This window comes from Cervus canadensis, chromosome 13 (assembly GCF_019320065.1).
Source record: "Cervus canadensis isolate Bull #8, Minnesota chromosome 13, ASM1932006v1, whole genome shotgun sequence".
Lineage (NCBI taxonomy): Eukaryota > Metazoa > Chordata > Mammalia > Artiodactyla > Cervidae > Cervus > Cervus canadensis.
The window spans coordinates 64,877,551-64,898,822 of NC_057398.1; the positions used below are offsets into that span (position 1 = coordinate 64,877,551).

Genomic DNA, 21,272 nt, shown 5'->3' on the forward strand with positions numbered 1-21,272 from the left:
TGTAGCAAGAGACAAGTGTGTACAAATAAAAAGTGCCATTCAGAATAAAGGTCAATATAAGGACAGACTATAAAGTTAAGAGGAGCACAAAAGAGATGATAGTCTGTATAATCCATCAGAAGCACCAAATGTTGCCATGTGCTAGCAGGATCCAACAAGATTCACCTATTGGTATTTGTTTCCAGAGCAAAGTGAAATATGACTTTGTGGGATAATGTGGGGTTTGTAGGGGGAGATGGGGCATACCAAGAGGAAGGCAGTAGAATCAGTGTGTGCATGTATCACTCTGTGCTGTGTTAGCACATGAGTTAATTTGTCTCAGTGCTTTTTTTATGATGTTAATCTACTTGATTACAAACTATGCATGAGACTCTAACAGCTCCCATACCCGACCCTGTTTCCGCTTGCCTCTGGGACTCCCTGGAAGAGCTCTCAGAAAGCAGCTGTTTGCACTGCTACCCTTCCTGTTCCACCTGAATCTATTCCAACATCATCTGTCCCCATCTCTCTAACACTTCTCCCAATTAGAGCCACTAGCAACATTCATGCTGCCAAATTCAGCGTAACGTTTTCAGCTTTTATTTTTCTCAATTCTTCAACAGACTGTGACACAGTTGCTCACTTCTTGAAAATATAATCCTCACTCCCCATCCTATTTCTTCTAAATGCTTTGGCAACTGTCTTTCAGTCTCTAGTTCTAGATATACCACTTTTGGCTAATTCTAAATGTTGGTAAATCCAGGCTTCCACGATGTCTTTTTCTTTATTTCTGTATTCATTCTGTTGGTACATTCATACCAACCTCTGGGGCTTAAACACCATCATATGCTGGCATTTCCCAAGTTTATGAGTTTCTCTGATATCTCTCCTAGGCCAGTTTACAAGGATATTTTTAACTGGATACTTAAATAGAAACCTGAAATTTGTTGTTGTTGTTCAGTCACTAAGTTGTGTCTGAGTCTTTGCAACCCCATGGACTGCAGCACGCCAGGCTTCCCTGTCCTTCACTAGTTCCAAGCGTTTGCTCAGATTCATATCCATTCAGTCAGTGATGCTACCTAGCCATTTCATCCTCTGCTGCCCCCTTCTTTTGCCTTCAATCTTTCCCAACACAGGGTCTTTTCCAATGCGTCAGCTCTTTGTGTCAGGTGGCCAAAGTACTGCAACTTCAGCATCAGTCCTTCCAGTGAGTACTCAGGGTTGATTTCTTTTTAGGACTGACTGGTTTGATCTCCTTGAAGTCCAAATGATTCTCAAGAGTCTTTTCCAGCATCACAATTTGAAAGTCTCAATTCTTCAATGCTCAACCTGAAAAATGACATGTCAAAACTGATATTGGTTTCTATGACATCACCTCCCCACAAGAAAATGTTATTTGTTTAGTATTCTCCATTTTGAATAATGGACTCACACAGTTGCCCAGGCCTAGAATCTTGACTTCCTTCTGTTCTTTCTTTTATGAGTGCCGGTAAGTCACGAAATAGGTACTCCCTAAATAGCGGTAGCACAAGTGATTGAAAGACTTGCAGGGAATCATTTTTAAATATTTTGAAAATTTTTGTAAATACACAAAAGTTAAAAGTACAACAAATGTCCATTTACACATAATCAGGCTTGAAGAACTATCGACATTTTGGAGAGAGTCATTAAAAATAGACATCTATTATTTTAATTACAGTTCATCTTATCAACTTTATTTAATGTGAGCAAAGAGTCTGTAGAACAGACAAAAAAAATCATGTGGCAAAATGGCCTACATTGCATTACTATAACAAATCTATATAAATAAAATAACTTGAGTCATTATAAAGCACTATATGTAAGTATACTAAAGCATTCTTACATACTGCCATGTCAACAACAAATAAAACAGCAGATTAAATACAGTTCAAAAAATGTCTCCTTCTTTTTACACATGCATTTACTCTACTTACTTAAGGCAGTAAGTACTTTTATCTTCATCCTTTTCAATTTCTCATATCTCTATGGCATTCTGTTCAAAGGCCTCCTGGTACCTGCCTCTTTGGGACTATTTCTGCCTAAACAGTTTGACCTTTAGTTCTCAGCTTTTTTAGTTTATCTTATCAGCTAAGCTTGTGCTTCAATGAAACCCTTTCGTAATTGGCCTAGGGACTATCAATTTTTTACACTCATGACCTCTCATGTTTTAAAATATTTTTTGCAGCTTTAAAATATAATGCACAGGAAGAATATATAAATGTTACTCTCTTTCTGCCTGCATGGTCATGGAGGTGCTTCAAGAATGAACTTATTTACTACAGTACCTTCTATTGTTTACAAAATTATGTTGCTGCTGCTGCTAAGTCACTTCAGTCGTGTCCGACTCTGTGCGACCCCATAAATGGTAGCCCACCAGGCTCCGCCGTCCCTGGGATTCTCCAAGCAATAACACTGGAGTGGGTTGTCATTTCCTTCTCCAATGCATGAAAGTGAAAGTGAAGTCATGTCCAACTCGTCACGACCCCATGGACTCAGCCTACCAGGCTCCTCCGTCCATGGGATTTTCCAGGCAAGAGTACTGGAGTGGGTTGCCATTGCCTTCTCTGATATTTTAGATATCCCTATCCATTCTTTCTGAATGACATTAAGCTCAGGTCAGTTCAGTCACTCAGTTGTGTCCGACTCTTTGCGACCCCATGAACCACAGCATACCAGGCCTCCCTGTCCATCACCAACTCCTGGAGTTTACCCAAACTCATGTCTATTGAGTCAGTGACGCCATCCAACCATCTCATCCTCTGTTGTCCCCTTCTCCTCCCGCCTTCAATCTTTCCCAGCATCAGGGACCCTAGTAATAATTTGCTTTGGTCAACAAATATTTATTCAATTTGCATTTGTGCCAAGCATTATCCTAAGCAACAGAGATATAATGGAAGAGAGAGCAAATGAGGTCCTTGCCTCATATTCCAGCAGATTACTGTGTAATTTCACCAAAGTTAAGTAACTAGCCTCAACAGCCTGTCCTGTTACCTAAAACACTAGCCATATATTTCTTAAAATATTTTGTTTGGTCCTTCAAATGGGTATGAATGAAGGAAAGGGCAAATTCTTTCCTCTTTACATATCAAACTGCTATCATTTATTGCTGGCCATAAAGAAGTGTTATTGGGAAATCCATACCAGACTATTTTCTTTGTTCCAAAACAGTCAATTAGACTGAGATTTAAGAACTTAGGTTTGAGTTGGGAGGGAAAAAAAACAAAACTAACCACCACAGAGTTTCTAGTCATTGCAATAATACAAGAAATAATAAATAAAAGTATACAGAGTAGAAAGAAATGAAGAATGTTCTTATTTGTATATAAGACTGTGTTAATAAAGGATTTGAAGAAATCCATTAAAAGTTACTACAACTAACATGTGAATTGAATTTAAAGAAGTTGAAAATTATAAAGTATATAGAAACAATCATATTTCTATATATTAATCAAAAACTGTTGAAAACTGAAATGTTAAATACCAAAACATGGAATAAGTATATTTAACAAAGTATAGGGGTAAGATCTGAAATAAAAATTACAAAATATTGCTAGGAGAAAGAAATGTTTTTTTACATGAAGCACAGATTTATTAGAGGAAGAAATAGGAGAGAAGCTCAGGGATGGGGAATTGGGAAAGGGAATGAGACAGAAGCTATGCATCAGCCTCTGGTGTCCCCATGAGTCAATGTGGAAGCCCTAGAACCAGCCCAGATATATTTCTTGCTTTAGGACATGGATGGGCCATAGCTGTGGCCAAACTGGAAGCTGGAGAAGCTGGGACCTCACTCATGTTCATCTAGGAGAGAGTCAGAGTGGGGAATAGAAGAATATCGGGAGCAACGGGATGTGTGAGACAAGGGGTTCCATGCGAAGAAATCCTGACAATGCTTCCTTGGACCCTGAGTAGGAGAAGGTGGGAGAGGAGGGCCAATCCTTGAGCTGAGGATCAGAGAAGGAGCAGGAGGAAGAGAAGGCTGCATCTGGTAGCCTGGTTGGCAGGCAGGTATATCTCAGTCCACTCTCACTTCTATTTATTCTTGGGGGCTTGCTGGGATGCAGGACACTTCTGCTGGGTGTAGATTGCTGTGTCCTTAGGTGGGCATTGCTTCTTGGCCTGGGGAGCACATGGATCCTTGGTTTTAGGTGCACACGCCTCTTGACATTTGACATGGGGTGGCTGACAGGGTTGCTTTACCTGCTGCTATTGGATCATCTGGGGCAGGCACTACTGCTGCTGCTGCTGCTGGGAAGACATGGCTGCAGGAACAGGTGAGCCAGAGGCGCGAGCCAGACCCTAGGTCATTCGGCTGAGCACAGGTTCCGAGAAAGAAATTTTAAAGCCTGTAATAAATAGAGAAATGCACCAAGTTTATGAATTGGAAAACTAAATATTGTTAAGGTATCAAGTTTTCCAAGGCTGATCTATAGATTCAATGCAATGTGCAACATAATTTCAACAGGGATTTGTTTGAGGGGAGGAAGTATAAATTGACAATCTGATACTAATACACACACACACACACACACACACACACACACACAGAAATGCAAAGAACAAGAATAGTCAAAACAACTCTTAAAAAAACAGATTTGGAAAACATATGCCCACCTGATCTGAACTCATTATAAATCAAGCCAGTGTAGTACAGGTGTAAAGACAGACATACGTATCAATGGAACAAAGCAGAGCATCCAGAAGTAGATATGTCTGTATGTAGTCAGCTGTTTTCTGATAGGGGTGCCAAGGCAATTTCATGGTAAAGAATGGTCTTTCCATATTCCAAATGTTGCTGGAACAACTATTTATTCATATGAAAAAAAGAGAGAGACCTCAATCCTTATCTTAAATTAAGCACATATGTTATCCCAAAATATCACAAACCTAAATATAAAAGCTAAATCTACAGAATTTCTAGGACCAGGGTTCAATTTTGCTACACCAATAGATATTTGACAATGTCTAGAGAAAATTCCAACTTAGAATATTTGGCCCAAAATGTCAGGGAGGTTGATGCTGAGAATCTCAGGTCTGGAAAGAAAATAATAGAAAAAAGTATTTGTGATCTTAGGCATAGAAAGTTACTTCTTAAATATCACACACAGAAATCATTACACAAAAAATAATGACAATCAAAGTCAAACACTTCTGGTCTTTAAAAGAAACTGTTAAGAAAATAAAAATACAAGTCAAACAACATTCATAGAAATCTTCACTCAAATATATCATCAAAACATATGTATCCCCAATACACAATATGAGTAACTTCTACAGATCAATGGACATAAGATTTGAACAGATATTTCAAAAACAAAATGTATGAGGGGCCAATAGCATATTAAAGCAAGATTGATGATATTAAATATTAAATGTATATAAATTAAAATCATAATGTAATATCAATAGACACACATCAAAATACCTAAAATTTAAAAACTGACCATGGGAATTACTGGTGAGGATATGCAGCAACTAGAATACTCACTGGTAGTTCAGTCAGTAAAGAATCTGCCTGCAGTGTAGGAGATCTGGGTTCAATCCCTGGGTCGGGAAGATCCCCTAGGGAAGGAAATGGCAACCCAGCCCAGTATTCTGCCTGAAAAATCCCATGGACAGAGGAGACTGGTGGGCTACAGTCCATGGGGTCGCAAGAGTCAGACATGACTTAGCAACTAAACCACCACAGAATACTCACACTTTGGTGGTGGGATATAAAATAAGGCAGCCACTTTCAGAACAGTGTATGAGTTTCTTACACATTTAAACAAACTTTCTTTTTTTTTTTACCTACAAGACACTTAGTTATTTATACAAGGCAAATAAAAACATATGCCCACACAAAGACTAAAAAATATGCATAACAACTTTATTCACAGTAACTCAAAACTAGAAACCAAACTGTCTATCGATAGAAAAGTGAAAGTAAAAGTCGCTCAGTCGTGTCTTACTCTTTGCAACCCCATGGACTATACAGACCATGGAACTCTCCAGGCCAGAATACTGGAGTGGGTAGCCGTTCCCTTCTCCAGGAGATCTTCCCAACCCAGGGATCGAACCCAGGTCTCCCACACTGCAGGCGGATTCTTTACCAGCTGAGCCACCAGGGAAGCCCTATCTATAGAAGAATGGATAAATAGGTCTGGTATGATCTATACAATGATATTATTCAGCAATAAAAGGAAAAACTACTAATCTATATATCAATGTCGACATAAGTCAAAAAACTGTACTGAGTAAATACACTGTCTCAAAAGAATGCATAGTATATGAATGTGTTAACATAAAGTCCTAGAAAAACAAGCAAACAAATTTTAATGAAAGAAGGTGGGTCAAAACTTGCCTCATATGAGGTTTTGAAGGAGGCTACTGTTTTTAAAAAAGAATTTTGGGGAATGACAGACATGTGTTCACAGTAGAAGCAAGTATCATACTTACCAAATTATTCTTACATTTTAAATGTTTATGTTTCATTGCTTATAAATAAGATCTCAATAAAATTCATTTTCAAAGTCCTAGGTTGTATAGATCAATCTGACAGCAGACAGGAGTACCTAGCCACCAGAAAAGAATATATAGAACCACGCAAAACTCAGTAGGACAAAGGAATTAGAGGGAAAAACAGAAGAGTTAGTAGGACTGGACCTGCCCTCAGCAGGTGGGGGATCTGAAGCAGGGGTCTGATCCCCACATCGGGGCAACTGTTTGGGTTAGAAGAGAAATATTGAGGCTGTGAGTGAAGCAGCTGATCTGTGGCAGCCTAAATGGAATGAGAATCACACAGACAATGCCTGCTATAGCCACAAGTACCTGGGGACAGGGACATGGGTCTCCTAGAAGGCACAGCAGCTGAGAGCTGAAGCACAGGGGTTGGGACGCAATCTCAGGGTGAGGTCTGCTGTTGACTGTGGGGAGATGGCCCAAGGGGACATGAGGGAGAAAACTGCGGTGGGAAATGCCTGTGGAGGAAAGCCAGGCAGCCATGGAAGCAAGGCGATACTGCTGAGTCATGCGTAGGGGGTGGAGCCATCACCACAGCCTATCTCCCCACACGCCAGCACCGGGCATCTGAACAATAGTGAGGCTGGCCCTTCAAGCACCTGACATGCAGGACAACAGAGAAGGACCCCAGTCAGGGGGAGCCCTTTCAGTGCCTCATGCACAAACCAACAGAGAAGGATCCGAGTGCCTGAACAGGCAAAGCAAGGAGAAGGACTAGCCGAAAAGGCCTTATGATCACCAGCTGCCAGAGGCTAGAAGAAGACTCTGATAGGGCCATCCCTCCTGCAGCTGAGGCAGTCCATGCCCCTGCACACTTGGCACCACCAGGGTCCCAGCAACCCAAGCAGCTGTACCACCTACATGCTCAATCCTCACTGGGACAGAGCTTCAAAAGGCTAGAAAAACACCTGCATCTGAGAATATGGGGTTGCTTCCAATGTATTCAACTCTTTGTGACCCTGTAGACTGACTGGTCTGCTAGGCTTTTCTGTCTGGGGGATTCTCCAGGCAAGAATACTGGAGTGTGTTGCCATACCCTTCTAAAGCACCATATTTCCTGCTGCCATCTCCTCTGAATACCTGGTGCTGCAAGGGCCCCTGTGACCAAAGCAGCTGCACCACCTCCACACCTGGCACTCACTGGGGCAGACCCAAGTCCTCCAGGGAAGCCTCAGGAGCAAATCCCAGTGGATGACCCACATGCAGAAGTGGGGACAAAATCACAGTTGAAACCCTGGGGCAGTGTGCTAAGGAAGAGGACCCAAAACTTCACACCAGATTAAATCCACACAGTCAACTAGGCAGACTCTGTGTCTATGGAATATATAAAAGGACATTGAGAGTTTCCACAAAAGAAAACACACTAGTTCTGACAGCTGTGGACATTGGAGACAAGAACACACAGCAGTAGGACCAGATTACAGTCAGAGTTGCCCCCACAACATGTCCAGAGATCAGCAGTGTGAGAGGGCATCCTAGGGAGGCAAGGTGGAATGTGACTCCCAGTGAGGGAAAGATGCTGAAGAGGAGACTCAAGAAAGACATTTATGATTCTATATTTTGACTTGTTCTGTAGTTCCTCCTGGATTTTTTTCTCTTTTTTTTTTCCTCTTTTTTTTTTTTAACCTTATTTCCCCCTCTGTTGTTGTAGTTGTCGATTTTATTAGTACTATTTAAGCTTTTGAGAATTTTTTTTTCAATCACACACTTTTTATTTCTGTTATAAATGTCTGCCTCTTCATTGGCCTTTTGCAGTTCTGTGGAGTTTTTTTTTTCCTCAGTATTGTTTTAATTTAAATTTTTTAAATTTATTATTATTTTTTCTACATTAATTCCTTAGTTTGCTTTTCCTACTGGTCTTTTCCCTTCACAGTTAATCTTTAATATATATAAATTTCTTTATCTACCTCTATTTAACTTTACATTCTATTCTTTCCTTTCTTTTCTTTTCTTTCTTTGTCTCACCATATTTGTTAGTTTGTTTTTCTTGTTGCTGCTTTATTCCCCAGTTGGCACTCTGCTTTAGTTTTGTGTTCCAGTTTGTACTTTAGCTAGTTTTGTTCTTAACTGGTGGATATAATTTTTGGCTTCTTTTGTTTACCAGTTCAATCTATTGTACATTTTTTTTTGACTGCTTTGATTTTGCTTATGGTGTATATGTATGTGTGCACATACAAAATTCCATTATTTTAGGTATTATATGTCTGATATTCTAATTGCCATTTGTCTGGGTGCATCTTTTGTTTCCGCTTTTGGGTATTTTTTTTTAATGCCATGTAATGCCATAAAAAACCACCTGTGGAATCTCTATTCATGCCAGAGATCAAGGCCTGTGCCTTTGGAATGTGAATGCTGACTCCAAGACCCTAGATTACTGGAGAACTACTAACCCTAGGGAATATCAAATAGTGAGAATTCCCACAAAGGCAACCACTTGCATACAAGACATAGCATCACCAACTGCCCAGTAGCACCCTGTGCAAGATGCCTCATCCAAACAACAAACAAGAAAAAAATACAAACACAATCATCAGCAGACGTCACCTCACTCAGCCCTGCCCATCAAAGGGAAACAACAACAACTCAACTCCTCCCACCAGAATGCAAGCACAAGTCGCATCCTACACAAAGCTTACACAAACCACTGAGCAAAGCTTAGGAGGGCAGAAACCAAACAGAAGAAAGAATTCAACTTTGAAGCCTGGGAAAAGGAGGCCTCAAACAGAGTAAGTTAAAAAAAGTAATGAAAAGGCAGAGAAATACTGTACAGATGAAGGAACCACCAAGAAACACAATCCAAATATATAAAAAGGAAATAGACAAACTACCTGAAAAAGAATTCAGAACGATAGTAAAGATAATCCAAAACCTTGAAAATGGAGTGGAGAAAATGCAGGAATCAATTAACAAAGACCTAAAGAATTAAAGAATAAACATACAGAGACAAAAAACACAATTACTGAGATTAAAAATACTCTAGAAGGAATCAATAGCAGACTATCTGAAGCAGAAGAATAGGTCAGTGAGCTGGAAGACAGAATAGCAGAAATAACTGATGAAGAGCAGAATAAAGTAAAAAGAATGAAAATAACTGAGGATGGTCTCAGAGACCTCTGGGGCAATAGTAAATGCATCAACATTCAAATTATAGGGGTCCCAGAAGCAGAAGAGAAAAAGAAAGGGTATGAGAAAATTTTTGAAGAGATTATAGTTAAAAATTTCCCCAACATGGAAAAGGAAATAGTCAATCAAGTGCAAGAAACACAGAGAGTCCCATACAGGAAAAAACCCAAGAAGAAACAGGCCATGACACATACTAATCAAACTAACAAAGATTAAACATAAAGAAAGAATATTAAAGGCACCAAGGGAAAAGCAATAAGTAACATATAAGGGTAACCCCATACGTTTAACAGGTGATCCTGCACCCAGAAGCTCTGCAGTCCAGAAAGTAATGGCAAGACATATTGAAAGTACTGAAAGGGAAAAATCTACAAAAAAATTACTCTTCTTGGCAAGGATTTCATTCAAAATTGAGGGAGAAATCAAAAGTTTTACAGATAAGCAAAAGTTAAGAGAATTTAGTATTATCAAAACAGCTTTACAACAAGTGTTAAAGGGACTTCTATAGTCAGGAAATAAAAGAAAAATATCTACAAAACAAAAAACAAAAAAAAACCACAATCAACTCAGAAAATGGCAATAGGATCATCAGTTCAGTTCAGTTCAGTAGGTCAGTCATGTCCAGCTCTTTGCAACCCCATGGACTGCAGCATGCCCTACTTCCTTGTCCAGTACCAACTCCCGGAACAAGCTCAAACTCACGGCAGTTGAGTCAGTGATGCCACCCAATGAGCTCATCTTTTGTCCCTTTCTCCTTCTACCTTCAATCCTCCCCAGCATCAGGGTCTTTTCTAAGAGTCAGTTCTTCACATCCAGTGGCCAAAGTATTGCAGCTTCAGCTTCAGCATTGGTCCTTCCAGTGAATACTCAGGAATGACATCAATTAAAATTGACTAGTTTGATCCCCTTGCAGTCCAAGGGACTCTCAACAGTCTTCTCCAACACCACAATTGAAAAGCATCAATTCCTTGGTGCTCAGCTTTCTTTATGATTCAAATCTCATACCCATACATGACTACTAGAAAAACCATAGCTTTGACTATACAGACCTTTCTCAGCAAAGTAAGGTTTCCGCTTTTTAATACCATGTCTAGGTTTCTCAAAGCTTCTCTTCCAAGGAGCAAGCATCTTTTAATTCCATGGCTGCAGTCACTGAAGTGATTTTGGAGCCCAAGAAAATAAAGTCTGTCACTGTTCCCATTGTTTCTCCATCTATGTGCCATGCAGCGATGGGACCGGATGCCGTGATCTTTGTTTTTAGAATGTCAAGTTTTAAGCCAGTTTTTACACTCTCCACTTTCACTTTCATCAAGAGGATATTTAGTTCCTCTTTGCTTTCTGCCATAAGGCTGGTGTTATCTGCATATATGAGGTTATTGATATTTCTCCCGGTAATCCTGAATCCAGCTTGTGCTTCATCCAGCCCGGCATTTCACATGATGCACTCTGCATATAAGTTAAATAAGCAGGGTGACAATATACAGCCTTGATGTACTCCTATCGCAATTTGTAACCAGTTCATTGTCCCATGTCCAGTTCTAACTGTTGCTTTTTGACCTGCATACAGGTTTCTCAGGAGGCAGGTAAGTGGTCTAGCCATCTCTTGAAGAATTTTTCACAGTTTGTTGTGATCCACACAGTCAAAGGCTTTAGCATAGTCAATAAAGCAGAAGTAGATATATTTCTGGAACTCTCTTGCTTTTTTCTATGATCCAACAGACATTGGCAATTTGATCTCTGGTTCCTCTGCCTTTTCTAAATCTAGCTTGAACATCTGGAAGATCTTGATTCATATACTGCTGAAGCCAAGCTTGGAAAATTTTCAGCATTACCTTGCTAGCATGTGAGATGAGGGCAATTGTGCAGTATTTTAAAAATTATTTGGCATTGCATTTCTTTAGGATTGGAATGAAAATTGACCATTTCAAGTCCTGTGGTCAGTGCAGAGTTTTCCAGCTTTGCTGGCAAATTGAGTGCAGCACTTTCACAGAATCATCTTTTAGGATTTGAAATAGCTCAGCTCGAATTTCATCGCCTCCATTACCTTTGTTTGTAGTGATGCTTCCTAAGGTCCACTTGACTTCACAATAGGTATGTATATACATCAATAATTGCTTTAAATCTAATTGGATTAAATGCTGCAACCAAAAGATACAGACTGGCTGAATGGATATAAAAACAAGAGCCATATATATGCTATCTACAAGAAACTACTTCAGACCTAAAGACATATATAGACTGAAAGTGAGAGGATGGAAAAAGATATTCCATGCTAATAGAAATAAAAAGAAACCTGGAGTAGCAATCCTCATATCAGACAAAATAGACCTTAAAATAAAGAATATTACAAGAGATAAGAAAGGACACTACATAATTATCTAGTGATCAATCCAAGAGTAAGACATAACAATTGTAAATATCTATGCACGCAACATAAGGAGCACTTCAATACATAAGACAAACACTAACAGACATAAAAGGAGAAATTGATAGTAACACAATAATAGCAGAAGACTTTTACACCCCATTTACACCAATGGATAGATCATCAAAGCAGAAAATAAATAAGGAAATACAAATCTAAATGACATATTAGACCAGATGGATCTCATTGATATCTTCAGGACATCCCATCTGACTGCAGAACACCTTTTTTTCAAGTGCACATGGAATATTCTTCAGACAGACCACATCTTGGGTCACAAATCAAACCTCAGTATATTTAAGAAAATTGAAATCGTATCAAGCAACTTTTCTGACCACAATGCTATGAGACAATATATCAATTATAAGATAAATAATGTAAAAAACACAAACACACAGAGATTAAACAATACATTTCTAAACAACAAACAGGTTACTGAAGAAATCAAAAGGGAAATCAAAAAATTCCTAGAAACAAATGACAATGAAAACACAGTAGCTCAAAACCTACGGGATGCAGCAAAAACAGTTCTAAGAGTGAGGTTTAGCAATACAACCCTACTTCAAGAAACAAGAAAAACATCAACTAGACAACCTAATTTTACACCTATAACAACTGGAAAAAGAAGAATCAAAAAACCCCAAAGTTAGCAGAAGGAAAGAAATCATAAAGACCAGAGCAGAATTAAATGAATAAGAAATGAAAGAAACAATATTAAGCATTAACAAAACTAAAAGCTGCATCTTTGAGAAAAAAATTGACAAAACTTTAGCCAGACACATCAAGAAAAAAAAAGAGAGAAGAATCAAATCAAATTTCTAACATAATTAGAAATGAAAAAGGAGAGGTTACAACAGACAATGGAGAAATACAAAGGATTATAAGAGACTATTATGAGAAACTATATGGCAATAAAATGGATAACCAGAAAGAAATGTAGATTCTTAGGAAAATTCAATCTTCCAAGACTGAATCAGGAAAAAATAGAAATTATGAACAATCCAATTTCAAAGACTGAATCGAAACTGTAATCAAAAATCTCTCAAAAAACAAAAGCCCAGGACCAGATGGCTTCACAGGGGAATTCTATCAAACATTAGAGACAAGCTAAAGCCTATCCTTCTAAAACTCTTTCAAAAATTTGCAGAGGAAGGAACACTTCCAAATTCATTCCATGAGGCCACCATCACCCTGATACCAAAATCAGACAAAGATAACATAAAAAAAGAAAACTACAGGCCAATATTACTGATGAACATAGAGGGACACTCCTCAACAAAATTCTAGCAAACACAATTCAACAACATTAAAAAGCTCACACACCATGATCAAGGTGGGTTTTTTCCCGGAATGCAAGGGTTCTTCAATACACACAAATCAATAAATGTGATATACAATATTAACAAATTAAAGACAGAAACCATATGATAATCTCAATAGATGGAAAAAATCCCTTGACAAAATTCAGCACCCATTTATGATTAAAATTCTTCAAAAAATAGGCATAGAAGGAATCTACCTGAACATACTAAAGTCCATAAATGGTAAACCCACAGCAAACATTACTCTCAAATGATCAAAAACTGAAAGCATTCCCTTTAAGATAAGGAACATGACAAGTGTGGCCACTCTCACCACTATTATTCAACACACTTTTGGAAGTCCTAGATATGGCAATCAGAGAAGAAAAAGAAATAAAAGGAATCCAGATGGGAACAGAAGTAAAGCTCTCACTGTTTGCAATGACATGATACTATACATAGAAAACCCTAAAGACACTATAGGACATTGCGAGACCTAATCTGTGTCTGACTCTTTGAGACCCCATGGACTATAGCAGGTCAGGCTTCCCTGTCCATCACCAACTCCCGGAGCTTGCTCAAATTTATGTCCATCAAGTGGGTGATGCCATCCAACCATTTCATCCTCTGTTGCCCCTTCTCCTCCTGCCTGCAATCTTTCCCAGCCTCAGGGTCTTTTCCAATGAGTCAGTTCTTCACATCAGGTAGCCAAAGTATTGGAGTTTCAGCTTCAGTGTCAGTACTTCCAATGAATATACAGGACGGATTTCCTCTAGGATTGACTGGTTTGATCTGGCAGCCCAAGGAACTCCCAAGACTCTTCTTCAACACTATAGTTCAAAAGTATCAATTCTTCAGTGTTTGGCTTTCTTTATAGTCCAACTCTCACATCCATACACGACTACAGGAAACAACATAGCTTTGACTAGATGGATCTTGTTGGCAAAGTAATGTCTCTGCTTTTTAATATGCTGTCGAGGTTGATCATAGCTTTTCTTCCAAAGAGCAAGCATCTTTTAATTTCATGGCTGTAGTCACCATCTGCAGTGATTTTGGAGCTGAAGGAAATAAAGTCTGTCACTGTTTCCATTGTTTCCTTTCTATTTTCCATGAAGTGATGGGACTGGAAGCCATGAATTAGTATTGTGAATGTTGAGTTTTAAGCCCACCTTTTTCAGTCTCCTCTTTCACTTTCATCAAGAGGCTCTTTAGTTCTTCTTCAATTTCTGCCATAAGAGTGGTGTCATCTGCATATCTGAGGTTATTGAAATTTCTCCTGTCAATCTGATTCATGCTTGTGCTTCAATCAGCCCAGCATTTTGCATGATGTACTCTGCATATAAGTTAAATAAGCAGGGTGACAGTATACAGCCTTGATGTACTCCTTTCCTGATTTGGAACCAGTCCATTGTTCTATGTCTTGTTCTAACTATTGCTTCTTGACAGGCATACAGATTTCTCAGGAGGCAGGTCAGGTGGTCTGGTATTCCCATCTCTTGCAGAATTTTCCAGTTTGTTGTGATCCACACAGTCAAAGGCTTTGGCATAGTCAATAAAGCAGAAGTAGATATTTTCCTGGAACTCTTGCTTTTCTAGGACCCAATGAATGTTGGAAATTTGATCTCTGATTCCCCTGCCTTTTCTAAATCCAGCTTGAACATCTGCAAGTTCACAGTTCACGTACTGTTGAAGCCTGGCTTGGGGAATTTTGAGCATTACTTTGCTAGCATGTGAGATGAGTGCAATTGTTTGGTAGTTTGAACATTCTTTGGCATGTGTTTCTTTGGGATAGGAATAAAAACTGACCTTTTCCAGTCCTGTGGCCACTGCTGAGTCTTCCAAATTTGCTACCATATGGAGTGCTGCACTTTCACAGCATCATCTTTTAGGATTTGCAGTAGTTCCACTGGAAAACCATCCCCTCCACTAGCTTTGTTTGTGGTGATGCTTCCTAAGGCCCACTTGACTTCACATTCCAGGATGTCTGGCTCTAGCTGAGAGATCACATCATTGTGGTTATCGAGATCATGAAGATCTTTTTTTTTGTATAGTTCTTCTGTGTATTCTTGCCACCTCTTCTTAATATCTTCTGCTTCTGTTAGGTCGATACCATTTCTGTCCCTTATTGTACCCATCTTTGCATGATATGTTCCCTTGGTATCTCTTCATTTTCTTGAAGAGATCTGTCTTTCCCATTCTACTGTTTTCCTCTATTACTTTGCACTGATCACTGAGGAAGGCTTTCTTATCTTTCCTTGCTATTCTTTGGAGCTCTGCATTCAAATAGATATATTTTCCTTTTTCCCTTTGCCTTTTGCTTCTCTTCTTTTCTCAGCATTTTGTAAGGCCTCCTCAGACAACCATTTTGTGTTTTTGCATTTCTTTTTCTTCGGGATGGTCTTGATCACTGCATCCTGTACAATGTCACAAACCTCTGTCCATAGTTCTTCAGGCACTCTATCAGATCTAATCCCTTCAATCTATGTGTCACTTCTACTGTATAATCATAAGGGATTTGATCTGGTCTAGTGGTTTTCCCCACTTTCTTCAATTTAAGTCTGATTTTGGCAATAAAGTGTTCATGATCTAAGCCACAGTCAGCTCCTGACTGTGGTCTTGTTTTCGCTGACTGTATAGAGCTTCTTCTTCTTTGGCTGCAAAGCATTTAATCAATCTGATTTCTCTATTGACCATCTGGTTTCTCTATTGACCATCTGGTAATGTCCATGTGTAGAGTCTTCTCTTTTGTTGTTGGAAGAGGGGGGTTTGCTATGACCAGTGTGTTTTCTTGGCAAAACTCTTTTAGCATCTGCCCTGCTTCATTTTGTACTCCAAGGCCAAATTTGCCTGTTACTCCAGGTATCTCTTGACTTTCTACTTCTGCATTCCAGTCCCCCATAATGAAAAGGACATTTTTTTCTGGGTGTTAGTTCTAGAAGGTCTTGTAGATCTTCACAGAATCATTCAACTTCATTTTTTCAGCATTACCGGTTGGGGCATAGACTTGGATTACTGCGATATTAAATGATTTACCTTGGAAATGAACAGAGATCATTCTTTCATTTTTGAGATTGCACCCAAGTACTGCATTTCAGACTCTTTTGTTGACTATGATGGCTACTCCATTTCTTCTAAGGGATTCCTGCCCACAGTAGTAGATATAATGGTCATCTAAATTAAATTCTCCCATTCCCTTCCATTTTAGTTCACTGATTGCTAAAATGTCAATATACACTCTTTCCATCTCCTGTTTGATCACTTCCAGTTTACCTTGATTCATGGACATAACATTCCAGGTTCCTAAGCAATATTGTTTTTTAGAGCATCATAATTTACTTCCATTAACCGTCACATCCATAACTGGGCACTATTTTCACTCTGGTTCTGCCTCTTCATTCTTCCTGGAGTTTTTTCTCCACTCTTCACCAGTAGCATATTGGGCACCGACCAACCTGGGGAGTTCATCTTTCAGTGTCGTATCTTTTTGCCCTTTCATATTGTTCATGTGGTTCTCAAGGCAAGAATACTGAAGTGGTTTGCCATTCCTTACTTTAATGGACCACGTTTTTGTCAGAATCTCCACCATGACCATCCATCTTGGGTGGCCCTATGGGGCATGGCTCATAGTTTCACTGAGTTAGACAAGGCTGTGTTCCATGTGATCATTTGGATTTGCTTTCTGTGATTGTGGTTTTCATAAGGTCTGCCCTCTGATGGGTAAGGGTAAGAGGCTTATGGAAGCTTCCAGATGGGAGAGACTGACTGTGGGGGAAACTGGTGTGTCTTCTTCTGATGGGCAGGGCCATGCTTAGTGAACCTTTAATCCAATTTTCCATTGATGGGCAGGGCTGTGTTCCCTCCCTGTTTTTTGACCTAAGACCAAACTACAGTCAAGGTAAAAGATAATGGGACCTCCTTTAAAAGGTCCCGTGTACGCACTGCCACACTCAGTGCCCCCGACCTGCAGCAGGCCACTGCCCACCCACACCTTCACTGGAGTCTCCTGGACACTCACAGGCAAGTCTGGGTCAGTCTCTTGTGGGGCCGCTGCCCCTTTCTCCTGCGTCCTGGTGCTTACAAGGTTTTGTTTGTGCCCTCCAAGAGTCTGCTTCCCCAGTCCTTTGTAAGTTCTGTAATCAAATCCCACTGCCCTCCGATGTCAATTTCCCTGGGGGTTCTCAGTCCCTTTGCCAGATCCCCAGATTGGGAAATATGTTGGAATATTACTCAGCCATAAAAAGGAATACATCTGAGTCAGTTCTAATGAGGTTGATGAACCTAGAGCCTATTATACAGAGTGAAGGAAGTCAGAAAGAGAAAGATAACTATCATATATTAATGCATATATATGGAATCTAGAAAGACGATACTGATGAATTTATTTTCAGGGCAGCAATGGAGAAACAGTCATAGAGAACAGACTTATGGACATGGGCTGTGAGGAAGAGGAGGGTGGGATGTATCGAGAGAGTAACATGGAAACTCATATTACCATATGTAAAATCTATAGTCAATGGGAATTTGCTGTGTGGCTTAGGAAACTCAAACAAGGGCTTTGCATCAACCTAGAGGGGTGGGATGGGGAGGGAGATGGAAGGGAGGTCCACAAGGGAGGGGCTATATTTACACATGACTGACTCATGTTGACATTTGACATAAAACAACAAAATTCTGTAAAGCAATTATCCTTCAATTAAAAAATAAATCATTTTTTTAAGTGATGCTGACAATACAAGGGAAACTGTAGGCATTTAATTAGCTTTGAGTATGAGAAGATAAACAGAATTATTTTGTATAAGTTTATACATTACTACATTTATAATCAGTATAACAACTACACATTTCATGTATTTTTATTTTGGCTTATGTGTCTACCCTTTTATATATTTAAGGCAAACTTGTTCTGATTCAACTGCTCTGGGATACAATAAGAAACCTTTGTGTACATGTAAGTTTGAGAATCAGATCCTTAATAATGTTAATAATAAAACACACCTACACTTTTTGAAACTTTATCTTTGTTGTTTTTGGTTATTCCTCACCAAAAATATTTTTGTTCCCATTTCTGTAGAAAGACCTGTGGTTCTGTGACAGGCAGCTGAAGTATATATGTGTCTAATCTTATTTGTTCTCTGTAGTATATGCATTAAGGCACAGTACATGCATTACAGTAGTGCTTTTAGGATTTACAGAAGAAATAATTTGAGCTTGGTGAAAATGCCCACATCAGGGCTACTAGCAAGTGATAAATATGAAGCACCAAAATAATTTATAAAATTGTTAATTCATTAATTTGAATTGCACCTTGTTTTCAAAAAAAATGATGGCTTAAAAACACAAAATAATGTATAACTTAACAGAATACATTAGAAGTAGGTAAAATAATGAAAAAATAAATGTAGGAATATAAAGCATAGGCAAACAAGGGACAGATAAGAATCATCATATCATAAAATCCCTCACTCTTACTATTGGGGGAATCCACAAGTTGGATTCTGATTTCCAACTATCAAAAAAGAAGTAATTTATCAGATGCATGATTCACAGTGGCTTTGCAATAAGTCTCAAATCATGTTTTCAAAAGAAGACAATTATTCCCAAATTTCAAAATTAAAAATATCTTATTAAGGAATACTGCAACAAAGAATACTGAAATGAATATAATGGACAACACACATGCACTAGACCTCTTAGGAAGGCATATTAGGAGACCCTTTCTAGGGTGATCCTCACTGTCTTTATACCAAAGAGCAATGTGCTAGCTGTAAGAATATACTCCAAAGTGCAACGCTTATTCCTCAATTCATATTCTACAGAAATACTGTAATATGATTAGTCAAAAGGTATTATGTAGTGTTGGCTTTGAAGATGTGGTCCCTGACCAGTAAGAACTCAGTATCCAAGTATTCTAAATGCTTGTGGAGGCTTATGACTTGTGCTTTAACTGGCTATGAATGTGGGGTACACACTGCTTTTTTCCTAAGAAACTTTGTGGGGCAGTAAATAAGTAGGTTATCTCCAGCAGAAGAAAGGAAAGAGATAGGAGAAGGAGTCCCTATGGATGGTCTGACCCTTTGGGAAGCATATGCTTTGCAATACAACCCTCTTTACCTCTTTATCAGTGGAGGGTAAATCCCTCCAAATCTCACAGGTAAATCCCTCCAAATCTCACATAATCTCATCAATTCAATTTTAAATAATTGTAGGGGTCTGGTGATAACATAAGATACTACAACTTGATTTACCTAATACCACACATTTGTAATCTTACAAGCACTGAGTCATAATTATTTATAATTTTATGGCCACGGAGTCCTAAAAAATAAATTCTCTAAGGTAGAATTTAAATGCTAATTATACTCAGAGAAAATAGTTTGATTATTTCATCACATCCATTAAAATTTTTATTGTTAATCTCTAAGTTTGCCTTGCTAATTTTCAGATATCACTAGTTGAGTGTTGATTTTAATTGAATTCAAAATCTATATACAATTGCTCTATATAGCTCATTTCTATTGCTCTCATTTCTCTATTTTGTTAGCTATAAAATATAAATTGATACTCTTTTCTAGTAATACATCTAATCACAGCAGGACCAATGAAAGCAGCCTACTAAATATCATTAATCTTTATTACTGAAAATCATAAATACTGTAAGATATATGAACTACTTCCACAGGAAGCCAATTCTAATATTTTCTGAACTACAGAACTACCTGAGTTTATAAAATTGAGGCATATATTTAATATACATAGTATTACATATAGCTATATGTCCATATGTATAGGAGATAATTTAAAAATCAACTTACCCATAACAATAGTCTTTATTTATTTAGGATTATCTGCTAGACTTTATGTTGAAGAAGAAAAAATGAAAATTAGATAGCCAAAAAAGGAAGAGAAAATGAAAATTAGATAGTAGAATTTCCAAGAACAAAATAGTATTTATCCAGACATGAGTGCAAGTAGATTTTTAGACACAATTTAAAAATACAGACCAAGTGATTTAAATGAGTCAGGGCTAGATTCTATGGTTTTTAATTTCTAGTGCATTACTTCTCTATTAAATATTCATATGCAATTTGCTTATTCATTCACTGATTCATTTCTTGTTAACTATTTTCTCAAGAAACATTTATGGAGTACCTTCTATTTTTTTTCCAAAAAACTATGTTGGGAAATTACCCATGACCGATTGGAAGTGTCAAATAAGTAAATAGGCAAGCATGACTGCTTCAACAAACAAAAGATTGTTAGGAGCACTTAGAACACTTGTTTTACTCTGGACAGTACCCAGGATGGTGTTATTTTCCTACTGGTATGAAAGATGAAAACCACATGTGATAGGAAAGGAGCAACTTACAATTGGGAACACGGAGAGGCAGTGACAAGTTGGGAAGTTTAGTTCCTTGTAGGCAAAGAAATGAGCTTTCCTGGTGTCTCCATGGTAAACAATCCACCTGCCAAGGCAGGAGACTCGGGTTCGATCCCTGGGTCAGGAAGATCCTCTGGAGAAGAAAATGGCAACCCACTCCGGTATTCTTGCCTGGAGAATCCCATGGACAGAGAAGCCTGGTGGGCTACAGTCCCTGAAATTACAAAAGAGTCGCACCTGACTTAGCAACTAAACAACAAAGGCAAAGAAATACATGGTAATAATGAAACATAAGAGGCTCAGTCTGGATGGACTAGAGATTGAAATTTAAGGAGGGATAATGAGGTATATGTCTGAAAAAAGTAAATAAAGGATAGATCAGTTGTTATTAAATTTTATGTTTAGGATGTTTCAGTTCAGTTCAATTCCATCGCTCAGTCGTGTCCAACTCTTTAAGACACCATGGACTGCAGCATGCCAGGCCTCCCTGTCCATTGCCAATTCCCAGAGTTTACTCAAACTCATGTCCGTTGAGTCAGTGATGCCA

The 21,272-nt window shown here is 38.6% G+C and overlaps 1 protein-coding gene across 1 annotated transcript; it reads right to left on the reverse strand.

Annotated features, from left to right (window-relative positions):
- Window positions 1-3,576: 3,576 nt before the first annotated feature.
- LOC122452146 (small proline-rich protein 4-like) lies at window positions 3,577-4,257 on the reverse strand. The gene is given in 1 exon segment (XM_043485571.1): window positions 3,577-4,257. A coding segment is annotated over 1 exon segment (228 nt). The 3' UTR covers window positions 3,577-4,029.
- Window positions 4,258-21,272: the final 17,015 nt, after the last annotated feature.